The 27602-nt window shown below is 43.1% G+C and overlaps 1 protein-coding gene across 1 annotated transcript; it reads right to left on the bottom strand.

The window, feature by feature from the left end:
• Positions 1-294: 294 nt before the first annotated feature.
• Positions 295-27006, bottom strand: fastk (Fas-activated serine/threonine kinase). Its single transcript, XM_014188315.3, has 11 exons — positions 26153-27006; positions 18921-19842; positions 17766-18081; positions 15526-15713; positions 15252-15400; positions 7525-7741; positions 5007-5166; positions 4812-4903; positions 3378-4020; positions 2992-3106; positions 295-2636 (listed from the first exon to the last, which is right to left on the bottom strand). Exons 2-11 carry the CDS (start codon positions 19798-19800, stop codon positions 2550-2552), a joined length of 2847 nt encoding a protein of 948 aa, XP_014043790.3. The 5' UTR covers positions 19801-19842; positions 26153-27006; the 3' UTR covers positions 295-2549.
• Between the last annotated feature and the right edge of the window lie 596 nt (positions 27007-27602).

Genomic DNA, 27602 nt, shown 5'->3' with positions numbered 1-27602 from the left:
CCATTTTTTTTCACCCACTGACTTTGGCTGTAATCAATTCCCCAATACCTGTATGTATTTTGCTTAAAGTTTAACTAGTTAGATAAGTATCCCTTTCTGAAGAATGTGTCTGCATAAGATTTGAGGTCTCTATTGCAGGTAAGGCCACTTTTGAATTCTGTCAAAGTGATTTCACAACAGCTTTCCATTTCAAGACTTTATACAAATCAAACTCAAATGATCATTTTGTTGTCTTTGTGAATTATACTTACATCTACCAATATGGATATTTTCATACATATTTCACGACAGACGTTGCTTTTTCATTCTTTTAATATTTTTCCATAGACATTTCAATAAAATATTTTTCCGTCCTTCTTTCCCCAAACACACACTCACATCCTCTGTACCAGCGGCATTATACCAATAAATAAATACTAACTCAACCACCTGTGCATAATGCATTTATACAACCTGTCACAGCCTATGGATCCTTACAATTGATAATGCATTCATTAATATATTACACACAGGTGGCTCAGTTACCCTTCTCTCTATCTGAACGGCTCTAGAGACAGAGCACCCAGTAATACTGGGGTGGATTTACGTCACATAAGCCATTTCTGCTTTACCTTACACAGTTCAAGTGTTTGGGGTCATTTGTATCGCTTAGAAATAAAAATGTGGCATTGTGAAATGTTTCACTGCATGACACAATCACCTCGTTCAAATGGAAATGAGGTCAGGGTACGATTTCAAATACCACCGATAGGACCAACAGAAGGTTTTCAGAGAGACTATCCACTGTCTTTTTCATAGCAATACTCTGGGACCTTCCAATAAAAATTCTCTAATTTAAACTAACCTGGGGCCTCATTTATCAAAAACAAGATGCATGTGCCACTTTCCCGCAAATTCAAATGTATATGTCCAAGTACAGCTCAGACCATGTGTAAGTCTGGTGGTTGATCAACTGTATTGCACACATATTGTTCTTATGGGGAAATGGAGGTGGTTTTGATGCACAGGAATTATAGTGATGGTATATTAAAAACAAAACGTGGTCCTAATGATAACACAGATGCATTTAGTAAGGAGATCTCAGAGAAGCATATAGCCTAATATGTTATTACATAGGCCTAAATCGCATATTGCAGGACATCTCTCCTTTTCTGACTTGACTGGTTTATTCCTGCTGCACAACTAATCAGGATACCATTTATCCATCGCTCATTCAAAAGTAAATAGACCGGTAGCCTACTTAAAATATCTGACAGTATGGGTAGGCTATAGTAATGCTATGCTGTAGGAGCACGACATCATAGCCTATTAAATCTCAGAGCCAGCATGGCAGAAGATATAAAAGAACGATTCATCTTCTGCGTAAAAGTGTGGGCTGAAACATTTACTTTTAAAATTGCTCAAATAGACAATGGTGCATAATGCACAGCCACGGCCTTTTAAATTTGTGTTCATCTCTTGCAGTGACTTTTTCATTCTGTCTACATCTCTACAGAAATGTGATGCAACTTGCCACTGCACTTTTCTTTCAGGAACTATCATGGCCCAGTTCCTACATCTCCAAATCATACAGTTTTTGTTACTGTGAATAGAGGGCGTTTTCCAAGCGGGGTTGCACGAGCACACAGATATAGTATGGCTCTAGTTTATCAATAAACTGTCACATGCATGTGTTTTTATCTCCACGTACCCCAGAATTAAGTGAGATAAATGAGGTCCCAGGTATCTAGCAATTCCCTCCTGGAAAACTTGTTTCATTGTCAATGCAATGGTGGAAACTCACTGGAGGAATCACAAATTTCTCTCTGAATACAGTCATTCATTAAAATGTCACAAGTCAAGTGCCAAAGACAAAAACGGAGACAAGGTTGATGTTGGACTTCCACGGCGTGTTGCTTTGTTCTGGACACCGGAAAAGCCGTTCCAGCATTCACAAAAATATATAAAAACACGTTAACTAGATTTATACATTTTCATCCTACAGTCCATTAGTCTACATACGGTGCACCAGTATTATAAAACACTGAAGAAGCCCCGTTTGTTTGTCCTGTAGTCATGCGTTACAACTGAAGTTAAACAGAAAATTACCCCCCAAAACACCACCAGAACATTATCATCTCTGTATGACTATAATAATTAGAACAAACATCTTATTCCCCCACACAAAACCATGATTAAAACTACATCTATAGAAAAAAAAAAAACGGTTTTGTCATGCTACTGTGATACACTAGGAACAGTCCGTAGGCAAGATGGTCAAGAACGGTTGTGAAGTGACAATAACGAGATACCAAGCGTGGCAACATGATACTAGACATCTCATCAACTGGCTATATGGCTCGTTGCAAATAGCCTGGCGCCATTTTGATGAATGCAAGAGCAAAATTGCACACAGAAAAACCCCCTCTAGTTTTAGACTTTGACCAGGGTTTGTTCTCTACCCCAAACCACCCCCTTTTCCCAATCCCACCAACAACCCCATGTCCTATCCCAAGCAGTCGCAATGGCTTACGCACGCACACACACACACACACTCAAGTCTTTTGTTGTCATAAGGGGACCTCCAGGAGCTTTTTGTGGAGGTACTGCTTCACCTCCTCTATGCCATTCAGCTTCTCCAGCTCGTGATAGGGCAGCTGCGGAAGAAGAACAAGAGGATAGAGAAAACCCAGGGAGAGATGAGTTAAATAAGGTAGTACGTACCACTGTTAGTTTGTCTCTGGTACCAATTGCCAATTAAAACGCTTAATTGGATGATTGTAATGGAGTTAAGGGAAGACTGAAATGTTGTTGTAAGCAATGGAGGGGAGGACGGGCTCATAATAATGTCTGGAACGGAGCGAATGGAACGGCATCAAACCATGTGTTTGATACCATTCCACATCTTCCTGTCCAGCCATTACCACGAGCCCGTCTGCCACCAACCTCCTGTGGTTGTAAGATTGTTGAAACGTTTGGTTGAAAAATGGTTGTATGATGGTAATGGCTCACCTGCAGGATGACGTATCCCAGGAGCAACAGATGACGGTCCCTCATGGCTCGGGAGCCCACCAGCACCTCAGAGTTGTGACAGTAGTGCCACTTGTCATTCACCGACATGACCACTCTGAAAAGAAGAAAGTTGTATTTAGCAATTAATTATTTCTCTATTGTGAAATAAATTACTTATGCCACGATCACACAAGTGACGAAATATGGTAGAAAAATACCGGTGTTTGCCGTGAAGACGAGTCAGATTTCCCAGCAAAACGTTCTTTCTGAAAGTTATTTGCTAGCTAGCATTGCTCCACCAAAGATGCATAATCAAGCGCTTCGTAGTTGGGTAGTATGTATAAAATGACTAACTACACAGATTTGGGGATCCCATCAGCACTGACCTCTTAACTTGCCGCTGGTCCCCCACTGCCCTCTCTGTGTCGGTTCGATCAGCCGGGTGCAGCTGAAGTGACGAGGTGGGCCCCACGTCCCCGGCCAACCCCTCATAGAAGACAGGGAGCTCGCAGTCGGGCCCATGATTACCTGGCCCCACCTGCACCCCTCCCTCGTCCTCCAGGATCTTCCCAATAGAGAACTGGAAAAGAGAAACAGGGGCAGCTGTGGTGGATCCCCCTACCCCGGAGGCCATTGGCTGAGCTAGGCTGTCAGAAGGAGGGCTGCTGAGTGTGGAGCTGTCCTGGCTCTCCAGAGAGTGCTCTTTGGCCAGGCTGGAGTAGTAGTCAGCAGGCGTGTAGTAAGTGTTGTAGTCAAGTGGGCCCCCGCCGTTAGGGGCTGCCCTCTGGGCCGAGGCAGGGTTTGCCCCACGCTGCATGTGGTGTGGCAGCAGGGTCACCGACTCGTCCCCTCCGACGGGTCGCTGGTCCCCCCCTTCCTCTAGTGGGGCGAAGGGGGAGAACTTTTGAAAGTCTGAGGTGAGGGCTGTCACAGCCACGGATCCCTCTGGGGCTTTGTGGGCAACACCTAGGGAGGCCCCTGCCTGGATAGGGAGAACCTGGCCAGAACCATCGATCCACAGCAGGAAGTCTACAAAGGAATGGGAATATACAGGAGGTTTAGGGTTGCAACATTTACATTTATTTAACTAGGGAAGTCAGTTAACAAATTCTTATTTACAATGACGGCCTACCACGGCCAAACCTGAACGACGCTTGTCCAATTGTGCGCCGCCCTATGGGACTCCCAATCGCCGGCCGGATGTGATACAGCCTGGATTCGAACCAGGGACTGTAGTGACGCTTCTTGCACTAAGATGCAGATTCAGTGCTTTAGACCGCTGCGCCACTCGGGAGCCCATAGATATGTAGAGTGTAATTACCGTGTGTATAGACATGTATAGATATAGACATGTAGAGTGTAATTACCGTGTGTATAGACATGTATAGATATAGACATGTAGAGTGTAATTGCCGTGTGTATAGACATGTATAGATATAGACATGTAGAGTGTAATTGCCGTGTGTATAGACATGTATAGATATAGACATGTAGAGTGTAATTGCCATGTGTATAGATATAGATATGTAGAGTAATTGCCGTGTGTATAGACATGTATAGATATAGATATGTAGAGTGTAATTGTTGTTTATCGATGTGTTCACACAAGGCTCATCTGCGAAAGAGCGTGGTCTCAGCATGACTGCCTGCTTAAATAAAATGTTTCCCCTAATATTCCTCAAGTTTCCGTAATTGTACAACCCCAAAGAGGTTACAGTACTGCAGAATGATATATACACCATTGTGTTCAGTAACAGTGTGATATCTTAAGAGTGGCCTTTGGATTTAACACACACACACTGGTGTTTGTTCAAATGTACCTGTGTAATACCCAGGGGCCAGAACCTCATCTTGTTTGTAGCCATGCTCTCCAACCAACTGTCTGAGGGCTTCAGCAACAAGACCCTTGTAGCTGAAACACACATACATACTTTGAGATTCACTGGAATTTGCAATGAAAAAGGCAGACATAATTCAACTTTCAAAATAGATGCCAGCTAACAGTTGCACCGTACCTGTATTTGCGGTTGACCTCGTCAGCGGTCAGCGCGTGGTCAAACATGAGCACCTTGTGCGCGTCCTGGAGCCGTGGACCGGTGTAGTCCCTGTATTCCAGCTCCACCGCCGCGTCCAACAGAGACAGGTAGCGACGCACGATCAGAGCGTAAGGACTGTCTACAATAAATCGACGGAAACAAGAACATGAGCGGGAGCAACTGTCTAAAATTGCCTAATGTGAAAATGAAGCACATCGGAGTGAGTTGAGGTATGCGAGGGTAATAGTCAACTTCATGCATCAAATGTGTGTGTATAACACACACACACACACACACACACACACACGCATGCATGCGCGTACGACTACATACGACTTTTTCCACATTTAGTTACGTTACAGCCTTATTCTAGAATTGATTAAATAGTTTTTCCCCCCCCTCAATCTACTCATAATACCCCATAATGACATATCAAAAACTAAAATATCACATTTACATAAGTATTCATACCCTTTACTCAGTACTTTGTTGAAGCACCTTTGGCAGCGTTTACACCCTCGAGACTTCTTGGGTATGACACTACAAGCTTGGCACACCTGTATTTGGGGAGTTTCTCCCATTCTTCTCTGCAGATCCTCTCAAGCTGTCAGGTTGGATGGGAAGCGTTGCTGCACAGCTATTTTCAGGTCTCTCTAGAGATGTTCGATTGGGTTCAAGTCTGGGCTCTGGCTGGGACACACAGAAACTTGTCCCAAAGCCACTCCTGCATTGTCTTGGCTGTGCGGAGCAGGTTTTCATCAAGGATCTCGCTGTACTTTGCTCCGTTCATCTTTGCCTCGATCCTGACTAGTCTCCCTGCTACTGAAAACATCCCCACAGCATGATGCCGCCAGGTTTCATCCAGACGTAACGCTTGCATTAAGGCCAAAGAGTTCAATCTTGGTTTCATCAGACCAGAGCATCCTGTTTCTCATGGTCTGATAGTCTTTAGGTGCCTTTTGGCAAAACTTCAAGAGGGGTGTCATGTGTCTTTTACTGAGGAGTGGCTTCTGTCTGGCCACACTACCATAAAGGCCTGGAGTTCTGCAGAGATGGTTGTCCTTTTGGAAGGTTCTCCCATCTCCACAGAGGAACTCTAGAGCTCTGTCAGTGACCATCGGGATCTTGGTCACATCCCTGACCAAGGCCCTTCTCCCCAATTGCTCAGTTTGGATGGGCGGCCAGCTCTAGGAAGAGTCTTGGTGGTTCCAAACTTCTTCCATTTAAGAATGATGGACGCCACTGTGTTCTTGTGGACCTTCAATGCGGCAGAAATGTTTTGGTACCCTTCCCCAGATCTGTGCCTCGATACAATCCTGTCTCGAAGCTCTACGGACAATTCCTCCGACCTCATGGCTTGGTTTTTACTCTGAAATGCAATGTCAACTATGGGACTTCATATAGACAGGTGTGTGCTTTTCCAAATCATGTCCAATCAATTGAATTTACCACAGGTGGACTCCAATCAAGTTGTAGAAACATCTCAAGGATGATCAATGGAAACAAGATGCACCTGAGCTGAATTTCGAGTCTCATAGCAATACTTATGTAAATGAGGTATGTTACATTTTTTCTATTCCATTTGCTAAAAATGGGGTATTGTGTGTTGATTGCTGAGGAATTGTTTTTATTCAATCCATTTTAGAATAAGGCTGTAACGTAACAAAATGTGGAAAAAGTCGTGTGGTCTGAATACTTTCCGACGGCACTGTATATATAAATGTATATCAGCAGATGTCACAAAGTGATATACAGAAACCCAGCCTAAAAACCCAAACAGTAAGCAATGCAGATGTAGAAGCACGGTGGCTAGGGAAAAACTCCCTAGGAAGGAAGAAACCTAGTTAAGACTCAGGCTCTGAAGGGTGGAGATTCTAAGAGTACATGGCCATTAAGACCAGACTGTTCTTTAATTAGTCATGTAAACAGTACTCTACTTATCTTAAACCGGCGTACGGTCATAATCGAAGTAAGCATACACCGATTAAAACATCTAGATATTGTATTTTTTTGTTGTTGAATTATTGTAAAAAAATTAAAATACAAAAATATGAGTACCAGCTGTGTATTTGTTCTGTGCATACGCTAGTGAAGCGAGTACAGAAAATGTCCAAGTTTGCACGTTAGAAATAGTTCACATACAAATGCTGTGTCCCAACTCATAACCAAATATACTTCCCAAACGTTTATTTTGATTGATAAATGCAGAAAAATCACCAGAGTGCCATCAGGTAGCCTGATCTCAGATGTGTCCATGGAAACAGAATTTTTAGGGAAATCGTTTTCTTGAAAAGCATGAAAACATTTTAAATCAAACTATTATCTTAATCTGAATATTCAAAATAATCGTATTATTGAACGCACGTAAACATACTCATTAGTTATTTGTTTGGCTTGAGGTTTATTGTGTCTACTGAAAGGGGCCAGTCGAAAAACAAATGAAACATAGCTGCTCTCTGATGTTGCTTGATCGCTGTGTGCGTGTCTCCCCACTTACTGGTGACGTTGCTGATGAAGGCGGTGGAGAAGACCTTGTGCAGCACCAGGCCAGGGAAGTGTCCCAGCTGGAACAGGGACATGAGGATGTTGACTGTGGCTAGCGGGGAGCTCAGGGCCTTTAGCTCCAGCACCACTTCCAGCTTGGAGAAGAACTGGACCTCGTTGGACGGCCGGTAGCTCATCCGGCTGAAGGGGAACACAAGCTTTTGGATTACCTTGTGGAGAGAAGAAAAGAGAAAACCATTATTGTGATATTACCAAGCATTATGATAGTAATTACGAAGTATCGCACGCGATAACTGCTTTAAATCAAACCCATATCAACCGCATTTTCCCACTAGAGATGTGTTTCCACCAAATTGACTTGTTGCGGATAAAAAGCTGAGCGTGACAACGTAGTGCACATAAAAATTACTGATTGTTTTGTCACAAAAAAAAATAAAAATGCAGCATTATAAAGTTTAAAGACTCAATCATGGACACTCTTACTGACAGTTGTGGCTGCTCTGCGTGATGTATTGTTCTCTATACCTTTTTGTGCTGTTGTCTGTGCCCAACAATGTACCCCATTTTGTGCTGCTACCATGTTGTGTTGCTACCATGTTGTTGTCATGTTGTGTTGGTGCCATGCTGTGTTGTCATATGTTACTGCCATACTATGTTGTCGTCTTAGGTCTCTCTTTATGTAGTGTTGTGTTGTCTCTTGTCGTGATGTGTTTTGTCCAGGGGCGGAAAACTCGGGGGGGACACGACCCCCCCATCCTGGGAAAAATATGATTTGTCCCCCCCAATATATCACTGAAACATAACTATGTAATTTAAATAATATGAATAATAGGCAATTAAAGCAATTGTGCTGATTATAGACACTTAATAGCTCGTTTTTAAGTTTCAAAAGATTGCGACCCCCCCACCCTTTGCCTCACAATGGTTTGATCCACTGCCAGTTCCTTAGCTTGCGAGGTAACATAGAGGTCGTATCTACTGTCTGAAAGGCACTCAATGCACGTAACTGACGTGAGGTTAATCCAGTCAATCGCGCACACACTAGCTGAATATGCAGAGCTAGCGCGCAAATATTAACTATTAACCTGTTAGGGCTAGGGGGCAGCATTGACACGGCTGGATAAAAAACATACCCGATTTAATCTGGTTACCACTCCTACTCAGTAACTAGAATATGCATATACTTATTACATATGGATAGAAAACACCCTAAATTTTCTAAAACTGTTTGAATGGTGTCTGTGAGTATAACAGAACTCAAATGGCAGGTCAAAACCTGAGAGATTCCTTTACAGGAAGTGGCCTGTCTGACCATTTGTTGAACTTCTTTTCCATCTCTATCATTTACAAAGGATCTCTGCTCTAACGTGACACTTCCCACGTCGTCCATAGGCGCTCAGAGCCCGGGAAAAAACAGAATGTCGTCATTCCAGCCCCAGGCTGAAACACATTATCGCCTTTCTCAAGTGGCCGATCAAGAGACACTAGCTTATGCGCGTGACCCCGACCGCCCCCGCCTTTGGGATTTTTTCCTCTGTTTGCCGAAAAGGAGATTCCCTGTCGGAATATTATCGCTTTTCTACGAGAAAAATGTCGTAAAAATTGATTTTAAACAGCGGTTGACATGCTTCGAAGTACGGTAATGGAATACTTAGAATTTTATTGTCACGAATTGCGCCAAGCGCGTGACACTTCTTTACTATTTCGGATAGTGTCTGGAACGCACGAACAAAACGCCGCTATTCGGATATAACGATGGATTATTTTGGACCAAACCAACATTTGTTATTGAAGTAGCTGTCCTGGGTGTGTATTCTGACGAAGACAACAAAAGGTAATGACATTTTTATAATAGTAAATATGATTATGGTGAGTGCTAAACTTGCCGGGTGTCTAAATAGCGAGCCCGTGATGCCTGGGCTATGTACTTAGAATATTGCAAAATGTGCTTCCACCAAAAAGCTATTTTAAAATCGGACATATCGAGTGCATAGAGGAGGTCTGTATCTATAATTCTTAAAATAATTGTTATGCTTTTTGTGAACGTTTATCGTGAGTAATTTAGTAAAATGTTAGCGAATTCCCCGGAAGTTTGCGGGGGGTATGCTAGTTCTGAACGTCACATGCTAATGTAAAAAGCTGGTTTTTGATATAAATATGAACTTGATTGAACAAAACATGCATGTATTGTATAACATAATGTCCTAGGGTTGTCATCTGATGAAGATCATCAAAGGTGAGTGCTGCATTTAGCTGTCTTCTGGGTTTTGGTGACATTATATGCTGGCTTGAAAAATGGGTGTCTGATTATTTCTGGCTTGGTACTCTGCTGACATAATCTAATGTTTTGCTTTCGTTGTAAAGCCTTTTTGAAATCGGACAGTGTGGTTAGATTAACGAGAGTCTTATCTTTAAATGGCTGTAAAATAGTCATATGTTTGAGAAATTGAAGTAATAGGATTTTTAAGGTTTTGAAAATCGCGCCACAGGATAGCAGTGGCTGTTACGTAGGTGGGACGAATTCGTCCCGCCTAGCCTAGAGAGGTTAAGCTAGCTAGTACCTATTCCATTTATGTGGCGTCGTCAAAGATGGAATCTTTGCTATCGTCAATTTATTCCAAGATCAGCATGCATGTAAGTTAGTGCTTCAAAGTCCCTGTGATAAGGTTAGCGATAAACTGAACAGAACTACACTCTCTTCTACCATTGTTTTAAATATATTTAATGGTCTCGTTGCAAAAGCTAAATTGTCGCAAGGGAACTTTTATTTATATATTTTATTTCACCTTTATTTAACCCGGGTAGCAAAGATTATAGCAAACACCACTGAATTGGTGCTCGCTAGCTTTGCAAATTCAGCTATTGTTAGAAGCCAGCCAATATGAAACAAACAATTAAAATTACAAAAGGTTGCAGCATATGTTGTGTAAATGGTGAACTCATACAGCTGTCAACTCTTGTCACTGCAATCCGTTTCACATTTGCTAGCTACCTTTTAGATCGAAGCCCATATAGAATGATAGAAGATAAGATGATAGAAGCCCATCTCCTACTGTAAATAACCTACAATAACCTGTGTAGCCAACCAGGTAGAAAAATGGCAGAAAAATGGCAGAAAAAAAGACGGACATCAGAGTATTTTTCAGTACACCAAAACGCAAAGTAAGAACCCGAGTAGCCTAATATCTCAGACTAGTTGATAAAATGTTCATAAGAAAGAAGTGAAATGCTAATGGAATGTTTCACAATGATGTCATTAGGCAGAGCAGGCAACAGATGGCACACAGACAGCAGAGTTGGGGACAGATATGCAGGGACAGACTGGCAGAGACAGGGAGTCTCAGGTAAGTTTGTTGAGTCTTTGTTTGGCAACATTATGAAAGGTTCTCAATTTTTTTTACTTGTAAAATAGGAACATAATTGGAAAATGCCATGGATACCCCCACTCTCAACTTAAACTGGTGACTGAACTAAGATTTGTTAAAGGCAATGGTATTGCTGTTGTGATTAGTTGTGTAGTTTTGGGTACCGGTAGTTAGGAGTACGGCAAACACCTTATTTCTTTGGTTCCTCAATATACATTTACCATATTAAACGTAGGCTATGTGTTACAGCACTACTTTTGGTGTCCCACTCAGGAATTGCTCTTGAGAAAATGTAATGTAATTGTCCCCTCCAAAGTTGATATCAGATTTTCGCCCCTGATACCATGGCATTGTTGAATTCTTGGTGGTGATTGGTTTGAAAGGCATTCTAGAGTGTAAAGGGTGGCCGCTACGCCATAGTAGAAGCTATCAATAACCAGGTTTTCATCCAACCTTTTTTACGCGAGTAAAGTATATGTTGGATAAAAATGTCACGAAAGACCTGATTGAAACAAAACAAGGTGGTCTTTTTTTAATCGATAAAATTAATTATGTAAGAAATTGCGGTGGAAACTGTATGCGCAAATATTTGATATACTACCATCATATCGAAGTCAACTTGGGAGTTACGTAATGATATGCTGTGTGGCCCTCCCCCTACGGCTCAGGAAAGCATGCAGTTAGCTAGCTGTAGCTTATGCTTCCAGTACTAGATTTATTCTCTGATCCTTTGATTGGGTGGACAACATGTCAGTTCATGCTGCAAGAGCTCTGATAGGTTGGAGGACGTCCTCCGGAAGTTGTCATAATTACTGTGTAAGTCTATGGAAGGGGGTGAGAACCATGAGCCTCCAAGGTTTTGTATTGTAGTCCATGTACCCAGAGGAGGACTGAAGCTAGCTGTTCTCCGGCTGCACCATGGTGCTATCGAGGCTACTGTAGACCTTCATTGCAAAACAGTGTGTTTTAATAAATTATTGGGTGACGTGAATCTATTTAGTATAGTTTTATCTAAACTTTCACTATGTTTCTGAAGTTCACTGAGGAGGATGGTCCTCCCTTTCCTCCACTGGTACAAAGACCAGAGTGGGCCCATTTTATTATTTTTATTTCACCTTTATTTAACTAGGCAAGTCAATTAAGAACACATTCTTATTTACAATGGCGGCCAACAAAAAGGCAAAAGGAATCCTGCAGGGATGGGGGCTGGATAAATTAAATAAAAAATATAGGACAAAACCAGGGACGAAAATCTGATATCAACTTTGGAGGGGACAATTACATTACATTTTCTTAAGAGCAATTCCTGAGGGGGACACCAAAAGTAGTGCTGTAACACATAGCCTACGTTTAATATGATAAATGTATATTGAGGAACCAAAGAAATAAGGTGTTTGCCGTACTCCTAACTACCGGTACCCAAAACTACACAACTAATCACAACAGCAATACCATTGCCTTTAACCTCTATGGGCTAGGTGGGACGCTTGCGTCTCACCTACTCAACAGCCAGTGTAATCCCGTGGCGCGTTATTCAAATTCCTCAAAAATACAAAAACTTCAATTTTTCAAACATATGACTATTTTACACCATTTTAAAGACAAGACTCTCGTTAATCTAACCACACTGTCCGATTTCAAAAAGGCTTTACAACGAAAGCAAAACTTTAGATTATGTCAGCAGAGTACCCAGACAGAAATAATCAGACACCCATTTTTCAAGCTAGCATATAATGTTACATAAACCCAAACCACAGCTAAATGTAGCACTAACCTTAGATGATCTTCATCAGATGACAACCCTAGGACATTACGTTATACAATACATGCATGTTTTGTTCAATCAAGTTCATATTTATATCAAAAACCAGCTTTTTACATTAGCATGTGACTAGCATTCCCACCGAACACTGCCGGTGAATTTACTAAATTACTCACGATAAACGTTCACAAAAAGCATAATAATTATTTTAAGAATTATAGATACAGAACTCCTCTATGCACTCGATATGTCCGATTTTAAAATAGCTTTTCGGTGAAAGCACATTTTGCAATATTCTCAGTAGATAGCCCGGCATCACAGGGCTAGCTATTTAGACACCCAGCAAGTTAAGCACTCACCAAAGTCAGATTTACTATAAGAAAAATGTTATTACCTTTGCTGTCTTCGTCAGAATGCACTCCCAGGACTTCTACTTCAATAACAAATGTTGGTTTGGTCCAAAATAATCCATCGTTATATCCAAATAGCGGCATTTTGTTCGTGCGTTCAAGACACTATCCGAAAGGGTAAATAAGGGTGACGAGCATGGCGCAATTCGTGACAAAAAAATGTCTAAATATTCCATTACCGTACTTCGAAGCATGTCAACCGCTGTTTAAAATCAATTTTTATGCCATTTTTGTCATAAAAAAAGCGATAATATTCCGACCGGGAATCTGCGTTTAGGTAAACAGACAAAAGAAAATAAATCATGGGGTCGACTCGGGCACGCGCCTAAGCCCATAGTACTCTGATCGGCCACTTGCCAAACGCGATAAAGTGTTTCAGCCAGAGGCTGCCTCGACATCGTTCAGCTTTTTCCCGGGCTCTGAGAGCCTATGGGAGCCGTAGGAAGTGTCACGTTATAGCAAAGATCCTCAGTCTTCAATAAAAAGAGCCAAGATGAAACACAACTTGTCAGACAGGCCACTTCCTGCATGGAATCTTCTCAGGTTTTGGCCTGCCATATGAGTTCTGTTATACTCACAGACACCATTCAAACAGTTTTAGAAACTTTAGGGTGTTTTCTATCCAAAGCCAATAAGTATATGCATATTCTAGTTACTGGGCAGGAGTAGTAACCAGATTAAATCGGGTACGTTTTTTATCCGGCCGTGTCAATACTGCCCCCTAGCCCTAACAGGTTAACAAATCTTAGTTCAGTCACCAGTTTAAGTTGAGACTGGGGGTATCCATGGCATTTTCCAATTATGTTCCTATTTTACAAGTAAAAAAAATTGAGAACCTTTCATAATGTTGCCAAACAAAGACTCAAACTTACCTGAGACTCCCTGTCTCTGCCAGTCTGTCCCTGCATATCTGTCCCCAACTCTGCTGTCTGTGTGCCATCTGTTGCCTGCTCTGCCTAATGACATCATTGTGAAACATTTCCATTAGAATTTCATTTCTTTCTTATGAAAATTTTATCAACTAGTCAGATATTAGGCTACTAGGGTTCTTACTTTGCGTTTTGGTGTTCTGAAAAATACTCTGATGTCCTTCTTTTTTCTGCCATTTTTCTACCTGGTTGGCTACACAGGTTATTGTAGGTTATTTACAGTAGGAGATGGGCTTCTATCATCTTATCTTCTATCATTCTATATGGGCTTCGATCTAAAAGGTAGCTAGCAAATGTGAAACGGATTGCAGTGACAAGAGTTGACAGCTGTATGAGTTCACCATTTACACAACATATGCTGCAACCTTTTGTAATTTTAATTGTTTGTTTCATATTGGCTGGCTTCTAACAATAGCTGAATTTGCAAAGCTAGCGAGCACCAATTCAGTGGTGTTTGCTATAATCTTTGCTACCCGGGTTAAATAAAGGTGAAATAAAATATATAAATAAAAGTTCCCTTGCGACAATTTAGCTTTTGCAACGAGACCATTAAATATATTTAAAACAATGGTAGAAGAGAGTGTAGTTCTGTTCAGTTTATCGCTAACCTTATCACAGGGACTTTGAAGCACTAACTTACATGCATGCTGATCTTGGAATAAATTGACGATAGCAAAGATTCCATCTTTGACGACGCCACATAAATGGAATAGGTACTAGCTAGCTTAATAGTTAATATTTGCGCGCTAGCTCTGCATATTCAGCTAGTGTGTGTGCGCGATTGACTGGATTAACCTCACGTCAGTTACGTGCATTGAGTGCCTTTTAGACAGTAGATACGACCTCTACGTTACCTCGCAAGCTAAGGAACTGGCAGTGGATCAAACCATTGTGAGGCAAAGGGTGGGGGGGGGGGGGGTCGCAATCTTTTGAAAATTAAAAACGAGATATTAAGTGTCTATAATCAGCACAATTGCTTTAATTGCATATTATTCATATTATTTAAATTACATAGTTATGTTTCAGTGATATATTGGGGGGGACAAATCATATTTTTCCCAGGATGGGGGGGTCGTGTCCCCCCCGGGATTTCCGCCCCTGCATGGTATAAGAACCCATAATGTGTGTAAATAAACAACATCTCATTTCAGGTGTAATAGCCTTCACAATAACCAACAAACACAAGTGTACCCGAGTTGCTCAACAGCTGTTTAAACATATGACAGATTTTGTAGACGAGTGTGCCACCTTACTTTGCTATCCAGGTATTCTCCCTTCTTGACCAGGAAATCAGCGATGGTGTCGAGGAGTCGAGTCTCTCTGAGCCGGTGGCGGGCGATGTATTTGGCAATGAGGGCCATGGTGTATGGGGTTATACTGTCCACTTTTTTAGGCAGCTCCTCTATTAGGAAAAGACCAGAAGGTTATCTTGGGAAATTATAGAAAGATGGAGAAACCGACAGATTAAAACAGCTGTCAGAGAAGAGGGAAAAAAATAAAATAAAAAAATAAAATAAAAAAACTCACCAGCCAGGCTGCACACAAACCTCTCCTGCCTGTTCTGGTAGAATAGGTGTGAGCTGAAGATGATCTCCAGGCTCTTGTTACTAGCCTCACGTACGCATGTAGCCAGCATCTCGTCCAGCAGCGCCATCTCCTGGTCGCGCACGCCACTTACGCTAGCCAGTGTGTGTTTGACCAGTCGGAGGATCTTCCTGTTGGTAGGTTGTGCGGTACAATGGTGGAATTTTGTATCATGATAACGCCCATTATTACGATATTACAAAGTATCGTGATACTGAACAAAAATATAAAAATGCAACATGTAAAGTGTTGGTCCCATGTTTCATGAGCTGAAATAGAAGATCCCTGAAATTTTGCATACGCACAGAAAGCTAATTTCTCTACATTTTTTGGCACAAATTTGTTTACGTCCCTGTGAGCATTTCTCATTTGCCAAAGGCACATGACAGTCCACTTGGAGTTCGCCTAAAGACTATCAGACCATGAGAAACAAGATTCTCTGGTCTGATGAAACCAAGATGGAATGCATTAGCCTGAATGCCAAGCGTCATGTCTGGAGGAAACCTGGCAAGATCCCTACCGTGAAGCATGGTGGTGGCAGTATAATGCTGTGGGGAGGTTTTTCAGCGGCAGGGACTGGGAGACAGGTCAGGATCGAGGCAATGATGAATGGAGCAAAGTACAGAGATCCTTGATGAAAACCTGCTCCACACAGCCAAGACAATGCAGGAGTGGCTTTGGGACAAGTCTGAATGTTTTGAGTGGCCCAGCCAGAACCCGGACTTGAAAGCAATCGAACATCTCTGGAGAGAGCTGAAAATAGCTGTGCAGCGACGCTCCCCATCCAACCTGACAGAGATTGAGGATCTGCAGAGAAGAATGGGAGAAACTCCCCAAATACAGGTGTGCCAAGCTTGTAGTGTCATACCCAAGAAGAGACGAGGCTGTAATCGCTGCCAAAGGTGCTTCAACAAAGTACTGAGTAAATGGTCTGAATACTTGTGTAAGTGTGATATCAGTTTAGATTTGTAATAAATTAGCAAACATAAAAAATAAAACAGTTTTTGCTTCGTCATTATGGGGTATTGTGTGTAGATTGATGAGGGAAAAAAACAATTGAATCAATTTTAGAATAAGGCTGTAACGTAACAAAAATGTGGAAAAAGTCAAGTGGTCTCAATACTTTCCGAAGGCACTGTAGTTTTAGAGAACTTGGCAGTACGTCCAACCGGCCTCACAACCGCAGACAAGGTGTAACGATGCAAGCTAAGGATCTCAACATGTTGCTTCACCAGCAGGAAGTGATGAAACTGTGGGTTTGCACAACTGACGATCTTCTGCACAAAGTGTCAGAAATCGTCTCAAGGAAGCTCATCTGCGTGCACGTCGTCCTCACCAGGGTATTGACCTGACTGCAGTTTGGCGTCGTAACGAACTTCAGTGGGCAAATGCACACCTTTGATGGCCACTGGCACACTGGAGAAATATGGTCTTCACAGATGAATCCCGGTTTCAACTGTACCGGGCAGACGTGTGGGCGAGCGGTTTGCTGATGTCAACATTGTGAACAGAGTGCCTCATGATGGCGGTGGGGTTATGGTATGGGCAGGCATAAACTACGGACAATGAACAATTACATTTTATCGATGGCAATTTGAATGCGCAGATATTTTGACGAGATCCTGAGGCCCATTGTCATGCCATTCATTCGCCTTTATCACGTCACGTTTCAGCATGATAACGCACAGCCCCATGTCGCAAAGATCTGTACCCAATTCCTTCGAGGCTGAAAATGTCCCAGTTCTTCCATGGCCTGCACACTCAGACATGTCACGCATTGAACATGTTTTGGATGCTCTTGATCGACAGCGTGTTCCAGTTCCCGCCAATATCCATAAACTTCGCACAGTCATTGAAGAGGAGCGGGACAACATTCCACAGGTCACAATCAACAGCATGCGAATGAGATGGGTCACGTTGCGTGAGGTAAATGATGGTCACACCAGATACTGACAGTTTTTTTTGCTCCACACCCCTACCTTTTTTTTACCTCTGTAAGGCATGTGCAATAAGAATACTAATTGTTATTTTTGAAAACATTTCCTCCATTTATGACTATCGAGAGTGACCCAGTTGTACTGCATAACTCGCATTTCCTCTACTTGGATGGCCTCTTACAAAGAAGAGAACATGTAAACATGTGTCTATTTTACCATGAATGGGTAATCAACCATCATCCCTACCTGTTGGCCAGGAGCTGTTCCGGGTTGGGTGGTACATTGGCCACGATCTCGGCCGTTGCGGCGTCGCTGGATTGCAGCGAGCGCCACTTGAGGCGGTAGTAGGAGAGCAGCAGGAAGAGGGTCTGCGGGTGACGCTCCCGCTCCAGGTTCTTCTCCAAGCCCGCCAGGCAGGCCTCGGTGAGCGGGTGCTGGCTGCTGGGGTGCAGCTTCATGCTGGAGCTGAACACCATGGACACGTCCTTCTGGTTAAACTGGCCCAGTCGTGATTGGGACTCAGCCTCCAGCACCTGCACCACCCGCGAGTCGCTGGGAAGGCCTGGGGGAGGAGGCGGGAGGTTTAGGGTTTATTTGGTTTACTTCATTTCTTTTTTTTCCAAGGAATGTAAGTCAGTTTAATATTCCAGACAAGTGAATTTAGGTTTGTTATATGTACACAAATTATTTTCACATCTATACGAAACCAAATGAATACACGTATAAAGTAGTAGATGTCATTTCACAATGTTCACGTATCATACATAATATAAAATACAATGAAGTAAAAACACATACACTAGCAATATGAAAAAGTTAACTTTCACACTGCAAACAAATCCAGTAAGGTATGGGAAACAGAGCTGCCTCCATGAGATCATTTAGTGCAGCCACAGGTCACCTAGTGCAGCCACAGGTCACCTAGTGCAGCCACAGGTCACCTAGTGCAGCCACAGGTCACCTAGTGCAGCCCCTGGTCACCCAGACTCACCTAGTGCAGCCCCTGGTCACCCAGACTCACCTAGTGCAGCCACAGGTCACCTAGTGCAGCCCCTGGTCACCCAGACTCACCTAGTGCAGCCCCTGGTCACCCAGACTCACCTAGTGCAGCCACAGGTCACCCAGACTCACCTAGTGCAGCCACAGGTCACCCAGACTCACCTAGTGCAGCCACAGGTCACCCAGACTCACCTAGTGCAGCCACAGGTCACCCAGACTCACCTAGTGCAGCCACAGGTCACCCAGACTCACCTAGTGCAGCCACAGGTCACCCAGACTCACCTAGTGCAGCCACAGGTCACCCAGACTCACCTAGTGCAGCCACAGGTCACCCAGACTCACCTAGTGCAGCCACAGGTCACCCAGACTCACCTAGTGCAGCCACAGGTCACCTAGACTCACCTAGTGCAGCCACAGCGTACAGGCAGTTGACGATGCTGAAGTTGTCAAACTTGGCACAGTCCCTCACAATAGAGTCGCACAGCGTCTGGAAGTCCTGGTGCTCCAGGATCTGTCGACCTTCATTCTCCACTCTTTCTCCTCCACCGACTCCGGGAGAGGGAACCAGGGCTGCCTCTGAGCCACCTCCGCCGCCCCCTCCTCCTCCAACCCCAGCCCCGGCGGCCTGTAGTAGCTGGCCGATCTTCTGTAGGGCGATGGGGTAATGGTTGTGTGAAATCTTGCCTGGGTTCTGCGTCACCCAGCGCAGCACCTCGTCCGCTCTCCGCGAGCGTTCGATCAGCCTCTTCATGGTGAAGAAGGTGTCGTAGCTCATCTTCTCATGGATGAAGTTCCACGTCTTCTTCTTGTTGTTGCTGGCGGCACCAACAGTGCCGTGGTGGTGCAAGTGGGCGTGCGTCTGGTAGTGGGGGTGCGGGGGGAGGGGTGGAGGCGGAGGAGGGGCCAGGTGCGGGTGGTAGTGCTGCTGATGGTGGTGGTGACTGTGGAAGTGGGGCCCCCGGTGAGGGTCAGGGCGCCCCTGGTAGACCGGCGGGTAGCTGGGAGGTGGAGGGGGCACGTGGTGGGGATGTTGGTGTGGTGGGAGAGGGTGGTGGTGGGGGTGGTTCTCCAGCATGGGCAGCCCTCCACCCCCCAGGCCCGGCCGGCGTCCAGGCTTTCCTCCTCCACCACCACCACCTACTGCGCTGTACAGCCGGGTAGTGTACATGCCGGCGAGGGCGAGAGCGAGGACGCTAAGGCGGCTGGCGTGTCGGTGGCAGAGGGGCGAAGGGATTATGCTTTCGCAGCTCAGGAGGCCTGGACTGAAGGACAGCCACAGCATACTACACAGGCTAGTACACCGCTGAGGCACTGCAGACTACACCTACAGGGAGAGGGGAAGGGAGGGGTGAAAAGGGAAAGAATTTACTAAACAAAACACACATTCCAAATGAGAATCTGTGTGAGAATACCTGGAGATTCCCATTGTGTGTACACACACACACACACACACACACACACACACACACACCTAATTGCAAAGCAGTACAGTGACATCAAGTAAATGATTCAAACACAGCACAGGAAACAAGAAGAGAGACATTAAATGAAAACAAATAGGCTACATTGAGATGAAAACCTTCCTTGAAGGCTGTTCAGACCAAGATCAAACTCGGTTGAGGATGTCAGGATGGCCTGACTGGAGTTCTTCCAGATCTATGTCTCTTCATCAGATGGCATGTTCACGTTCTTCATGTTTGGCTGCACGCTCATCTCGTCTTTCCCTGTTGCTCCAACTTTGCCTTTTAGCTTACGGGATTCACTCCACTAACCGTAGCGCCCTTTTCATCAGCCTCTCTCCCTCTCTCCGGAAGGATTTCCTCCTCCAAAGCAGTACCGATCAAGTCTGACTACTGCATTTGGATGGCCAGATGCTTTGCAATGACGAGCGGATTTGCCTTTGAACATTAATCTAGCATCTCACGTAGGGTTTTCCACAAATGCTTCCAACGTAAAGTCCATGGCTTTATTTTTTATTTGCCTGTGTGTTCATGCAACTTTCAAAATGATTCCACAAAATCATATAACCTCCCAGGGTGGATGTCAGTGACAGAAACTCTACCACAAAAGTGTATTTTGAACACTCCAATATCTTGGCACAGCAGAGCTTCAGATTAGGTGACTAGAGCGACTACTATACTCATGGGAAACTAAATCCCGGACGAACACCCATTTCCCAGCAAGAAAAACAAAATGTCGCACAAACAGAAGGGGGAACTAACAAAAAGAGTCACTGACAACAACCAAAACAGGTGGGTTTTTAGAAGGGGCTCTGAAAGACACTCATGGGGTGTCCACTGAAAGCATCAAGTGGAACTGAATTTGATCCTTTGTTCGTACCCCCCCGCAGGGCGATTGAACTTAAACCGGAGGCTGCTCCAAGACACCGCCAGCGGAGGAGAGGTAATCCGAGGGGACTTCTAGTCCAACTCAGGAGGCGTGCACACCATCCACCGCTTCCGAAGTATATTACTCACTAATGTTCAGTCTCTGGATAATAAAGTCGAGCTGAGGGTGAGGATCTCTTTCCAAGAGAGACATCAGGGACAGTAACATTCTCCGTTTCACGGAATCATGGCTCTCTCTGGATATACTGTCCCCGGCCATGCAACCAGCTGGGTTCAGTAAGTAGTGCAGACAGGAATAAAGAACTCTCCGGGAAGAAGAAAGGCGATGGTGTATGTTTCATGATTAACTACTCATGGTGTGAATGTGATAATGTACAGGAACTAAAGGCCTTTTGTTTACCCGACCTAGAATACCTCACAATTAAATGCCCGACTGTATGACCTCCCAAGAGAATTCTCTTGACTTGATTATTCAAGTCATTCTGAGCTAAGTGGTATAGTTCGTTGTGCGTTCTCAAATGGACATTGTTAATTCTGGCCATCTACTTCTATTTCAGAGTGCAGAATAAGTTGTGAATTTACAAACGCTCAACACCTGTTGAATATGGCCGGTGTCAGTATACTCCCCCCCCCCCCAAAAAAAAACTTTATTAAATTGTTGCCAGCAGCACAGTTAGTCACCAACGATCTGGATAACATGAAAACCAGCTCTGCGAGGGCGAGTAAAATGGTCAGTGTGAGGTGTTCTCTCATGTGTCCGGAAGTAACTAGCCAACGTTAGCCAGTTGGCAGTCAAGCACCCAAGCTGTTGTAAGGTCAGAACGCTCGGATCAACCCTACTCCTCAGCCAGAGTGCGCTCTGAACTCGCCGAGAGCGAAACGATCAGAATTTACAAACACAACCGAAATCGTAAAATGTGTAGCTAGTCATTTGTTATGCTAACAAACTAGCAAGAGGTTGCATAGCAACAACAACTTCCAGTAGACAGGCAAAGCTCTAGTACGCGCAAATGAAAGGATACCGTTCGTTTACAGTATACTAAAATGAACTAATAGTATATACTCATTAAGTATGTAGTTTAGTATGCGTTATCAAAAAGAAAGGAGGACCAAGGCACTCTTCATATAATAAATTAAAATGCCTTTGTGTGGCATGTTCAATGATTTAAATTTTATTTATTTTTTAACTTTGTTTCCAATGAACATGCCATAGAAATAAAGGCATTTAAATGTATATGATGAGTGCCTTGGTCCTTCTTTTTGATAACCAATTTACCAAAGTGCACCTTCTGTCTACCAAAATCTACTATTGTGTACCTTAGCAACGCTTCCTTTCCTCTTTTTTTCTACATGTTAGTATGGGTATTTGAACACAGCTATGGAATCACTGGTCACTTTAACATACCGTTTTACTCTTTTCATATGTATATATACACACCGTATTTTAGTGCTAATATTTATATATTTCTTAATTCCATTCTTTTACTTTTAGATGTGTGTATTAGTGATGCACAGATATGATATTTTTGGCCTATACCGATATCCAACATTTTCCTTGCAAAACCCCCCCCAAAAAACACCCATATTTACAATTTTTGCGGCCTTTTAAGCATTCTAGTACAGTTAAATAGTTACACACACATGGACGCAGCGGTCTAAGGCACTGCATCTCAGTGCAAGAGGAGTCACTACAGTCCCTGGTTCGAATCCAAGCTGTATCACATCCGGCCGTCATCGGGAGTCCCACAGCGCGGCACACAATTGGCCCAGCGTCGTCCGGGCTGTCATTGTAAATAAGAATTTGTTCTTAACTGACTTGCCTAGTTAAATAAAGGTTGCACACACACACCAAAAAGTTATTTTGTTGGCATTTACGTATGTCCCCATTACCAGTAAAACAATCAAAACCCATTTCTTTCACTTGCTTGATGTGCTGTTTCATTGTTCATTTGTTCAGTCGTTTCATTCTCAACCAGGATTTCTATGGAACGCCGTTTGCGTGTCAAAAAAGATACGTCAAACAACACTATTTGACGTGTCAAATAATACGACATCTGTTTCAGTAGCTATATAGTTAGCTAGCTAACTATATAGCTAGGTGTCATCTAAAAATAACCCTAATTTATAAGACAGTTCTTATTTGATTAATGATGGTCAGACCCATCTATGTGAAAATAGCCACAATAAGGATTAGCCACAAGTGGAATTTGCGGTTAGCCTTCTAAATAAAAGTATGGCATAATTCTACTATTTGTATTCATTTGCATTACTTTCAATGACAGTTATTTTGATGGCAAAATGCAAATTCCACTATTGTGCCTAATCCTTATTGTGACTAGTTTCAAAACACATGGTGCGGTCGAGCCTCACTAGCCAGATGAAGCTAGCTGGCTGCTTATAACGTTAGCTTTGGGCAACAGGGTTAAGTTGCTGACTAGCTATTTTCATTAACTGACGTTAAATTTCAATAGGCGAACAACAATACTTACAAAGGATTCCTAAATTGTTGCTAAGAATAATGAAAATGACTGCAGGTTCTACTGGTCATTGTTTTCAGGCTGGTTGTATTGGTGCTAGCTAGGTACCAAGCTAAAGCTAGCTACCCCAGAAGTTGCGGTCAAACAAATGCTTTATTATCAACGCGGTATTCTAAACACATCAATCGAGGCCGGTGTTTGCAGACTTTTTTGTACAGCTTTGACAGTGCTACTGTATCTTTGACATGCAAAGACCCAAACGGCATTCCATAGTATGTATGTCGTGAAGCTAATAGCAGCGACGCTATTACTGTGTAACTCCGGTAGGGAAACATCTGAAAAATAACGCACTTGGTAGTGTGTACCGGTGCTCGACCAGTCGGTGAAAGCCAACATCACCCACAACAGAGAACAGTTGATTATCAAGGGCAATGAATTCCATTATCTTGGCTTTAATGGATTTCACCTTTGAGTTGTCTCGCTGAAATTTTGTTACTCTTTCAGATGACTGCTCGATCTAGTTCAGGAACGCTGTGTTGCACGTACAGTGCAACATTTTACGTGGCGTCATTACATCATTTACCTACGTTATATAGGTATGCACGTCAGCTTTAACATCGGTTTCGCACATTGGGTGTTAAACTAGACATCGGATGATACCGATGTTGGCATTTTTATCTAATATCAGCCGATTCTGATATGTTAACAGATATATTGTGCATCCCTAGTGTGTATTGTTACATTTCGCGACACCTGTAATAACATCTGATAAATATGGGTACGTGACCAATACAATTTGATTTGAAAAGACACCCACCATGAGCACCCACAACATTTTCCCAAGAGGCAAACAAAAGGGGGGGAAAAAAACAAACTTAGACAGGAAGAAAATCAAAAAGTTGAGCAAAACAAAAACAGGGATGATCAGACAAAGGAATGTTTTTCTAGACCTCAAATAGGGCACACCAATTAAAGATGTTGACCCTCCACATCTCTCAAGACAACTGGAGCACTGGGCCAGCACAGGTGAAACACCTTCCGACTAATGAGATGGACAAGCCGGGACAGGTGTAACACATACTGACTAACGAGATGACACCCTATGTGCTATACATGATAAAGGTCCAACCTCAACGGGAAAAACCAAAACCTGTAACATCTGCCATTTGTATATTGAGTTTAGTCTGATATATGAGAGACTACGCTGACAAAATGAGGTGAGTTATGGGATCTGTCCCAAAAGGCCCCCTTTCATATGTAGTGCACTTCTTTTGACCAGAGCAACACAGAATAGGGTGCCATTTGGGATGCACATATGGAGTACAACGATAAACAGTCCAGCTTAGACAGTGCAGGACAAGAGACTATGTAATTCTATCGACCATAGACTAGTCTGCAGACTGCACTCACAACAGGTCACCTGCAGCTAGAGGGGGAGAGGGTGAATCCCTCTAAAACAAATGGGGATGAGGGAGGGGAGACCTCAAGAACCGTTCTGAAAATGGGTTAGTGTACACCTGATTGGTGTAACCACCACGCCAACTAGACATGTGTTAAATGTTGTGTAGTGTGAAAATGTAGGCTACAATCAAGAAAACCGTACACAAAATAAAATCTATAAATTGTATTTGTCACATGCTCCGAATACATCAGATGTAGACCTTACCGTGAAATGCTTACTTATAAGCCCTTAACCAACAATGCACTAAAATAGCCAGGCTTATAACAAGGCTAAATAGTATCAAGTCAATGTAAGGGGGTACAGGTTAGTTGAGGTAATATGTACAAGTAGGTAGGGGTAAAGTGATTATGCATAAATAAACAGCGAGTAGAGTAAAGAAAGAGGGGGTGGGTCAACAGTCCAGGTAGCCATTTGATTAGTAGTTCAGCAGTCTGTCCTTTGTTCACTCATTGGTCAACGAGAGACAAACTGTCAGCTTTTATAATCTGTCATAGGCAAGTACTACTTCTAGTATTTCTGGTTGGTAGCCTAATGCTAAAAGTATGCTACGTCCAAATACACTGATTATAGCTGGTCATTAAAACATGTTGACAGTCTCTTTAGTTAGGCCTCGAATAGAGTTCAGACACACTGCAGTAATGTTAGAGTACACGTACTGATCCCATTCTCATACCCAACCTCCCCTGAAGTAAATTTGAACAGGTAACTAACCAATTTGCCCTTCAGCATAAGGAATGTTCCCACTCAACCTTTGACGATTTTCCTCAACTAACTACTAATGCCACAGTTAGCTAGTTGAGCTATCCTGAAGACAAACACCCTATCCAGATTAATGCAGTGCTATCATGTTTTTAGTAAACTAGTTAGCTACAGTATGTGTAGCTAGCCTAGTTAGCAGCAGGACGCTAAATGTCAAACTGAACTGGCATAACGTAAGCTAGTTAACTAAGCTGCAAATCTAAAATAAATCAAAGTCAAGTTGCATTTATCACATGCGCCGAATTGAACTTGTTATGCCAGTGAAATGTATGTATACCTGTAACGTTAGTTGCAAATAACGCTGGATAATAAACAAAAAATCATTCAAATTATTTAGCAAGTATCAGTGGCAATGGTTATGTAGCTAACACTAGCAGGAAAATATGCCATTGGCAACAAGTGTCTAAGGCCAGGTGCATTTCAGGTAGTAAGTTCGTACTGTAAAGAAGACTAGCTAGTAGCTAGGACGGCTACAAGGCGTCAGCTGGCCCAGCTACGTAACCGTCATATAAAAATAAAATAAAAACCAATGGGTTAATATGGTAACAAAGCTAGCTACAAAATGACAAATCACTAACATGTACTTACATGTTTGTCAACGCAAGAGGAGTATCCAGATGGGTGGTGCCGTGAGTAGCCAGTATTGTATCTAACTGGGAGCAATGAGTGTCATCTGACGGTGAACACTCCCAAGAAGTTAGCGAAACATACGAGTGACAACCAGCCCGTAAAATAAAAAAAACCTTCACTATATCGCTTGACCAATTTAACTCATTTACTCAAATTAATTAGCTAGTTAAATGGTGGAATAATACTGTAGTTCATGGGACGTCCATGCAATGACACCGTTTTTTTTTGTTGTTGCAAACTGTCTGACCTAGCTAACGTTTAGTAGGCTCGGTTTCAATTCGACTCGCTCTGTCCTCTCTATCCAGGAGCGGACATGGGTTGGTGTTATTGACAATGCGTTTAACTTATTCACACTGACATAAGTATTGTTTGCCCTGGTAACTCGAACGCAACTACACCGGAAATCGTTTTTAAAACGATTGATGGCATTTGCCGCAAGAACTGTATTCGGTTCCCCGTCCTCTCATTCTTCACTAGCCGCACTGGTGTCGGCCATCTTCCCAGCATGCAACTTTTTTTTGGTCTTCTGTTGATGACTATGCCAACATTTGGTTCATTACAGCAAAGATTATGGAAATACTGACAAGATGCATGTCTCTCCGCCCTAACAATGAGTCGTTGTCCACAAAGTTGCTCAGTGGGCTGTCTATCTCCCGCCTATCCTTTATTTGGATTGGTGGATATTATTATTATTGTCACCCTCTTTTGAATATTCGATGAGGGTTATTGACGTCAACTGCATGTATTCAAGGGAGAGATGCAATCCTACTAGCCTCATCTAAGCCATAGCCATCAAGACACCGCTGTGTTTTTTTCGCCTCGTAGTTACCAGGATGTCACGTGTCTTACTTATCAGTACACTCGTAACCTCACGTAGCAAATAAACAATTCATGTTTGTGTTGCTCAAATTTGACACTCATTGACCTCGTTTGATTGACAAAACAACGAGAAACGCCATTTGCTGGATGGAGGCCGAGTTGGGCTTCTTCCTCTGATCGCCACCACCTACTGGGCTGGAGGGTCTACTTGTGCTTTTCCGGCAGACTTGGAGGCAAAGATTTTCAAAACGACCTCAAGATTGACCAGAGCCTGTCGTTTCCATTGGGTGCAAATTAACCATAGTGGGCTTAACAGACAAGGAGGTGGGCAGAGCAAACCACGAGCTAGTGAGATGGCCGCTCTAGCATTTATTTCCATTAGGGAACGCCTACTTGCCCTTGCACTCCTAAACAACACCTTTTTTTTTATACTTTGGCAAAGGGTAGTCCACTCTGTTGCATTATAGTTTTGGAAACAGAAAACTGTATGGAGACCAAATGTCTGTCAATCGATCTTGGTCCATCTTCTCCCCTTGCCGGCCACTGGGCTTCCTCTCATCACCATATTTTGTAGTGAGTGGAAACGCCA

The sequence above is a fragment of the Salmo salar genome, chromosome 03, assembly GCF_965601325.2.
Source record: "Salmo salar chromosome 03, fSalSal1, whole genome shotgun sequence".
NCBI lineage: Eukaryota > Metazoa > Chordata > Actinopteri > Salmoniformes > Salmonidae > Salmo > Salmo salar.
The sequence above is the reverse complement of the archived record's forward strand: the minus strand, read 5'-3'. Positions and strand labels throughout refer to the sequence as shown.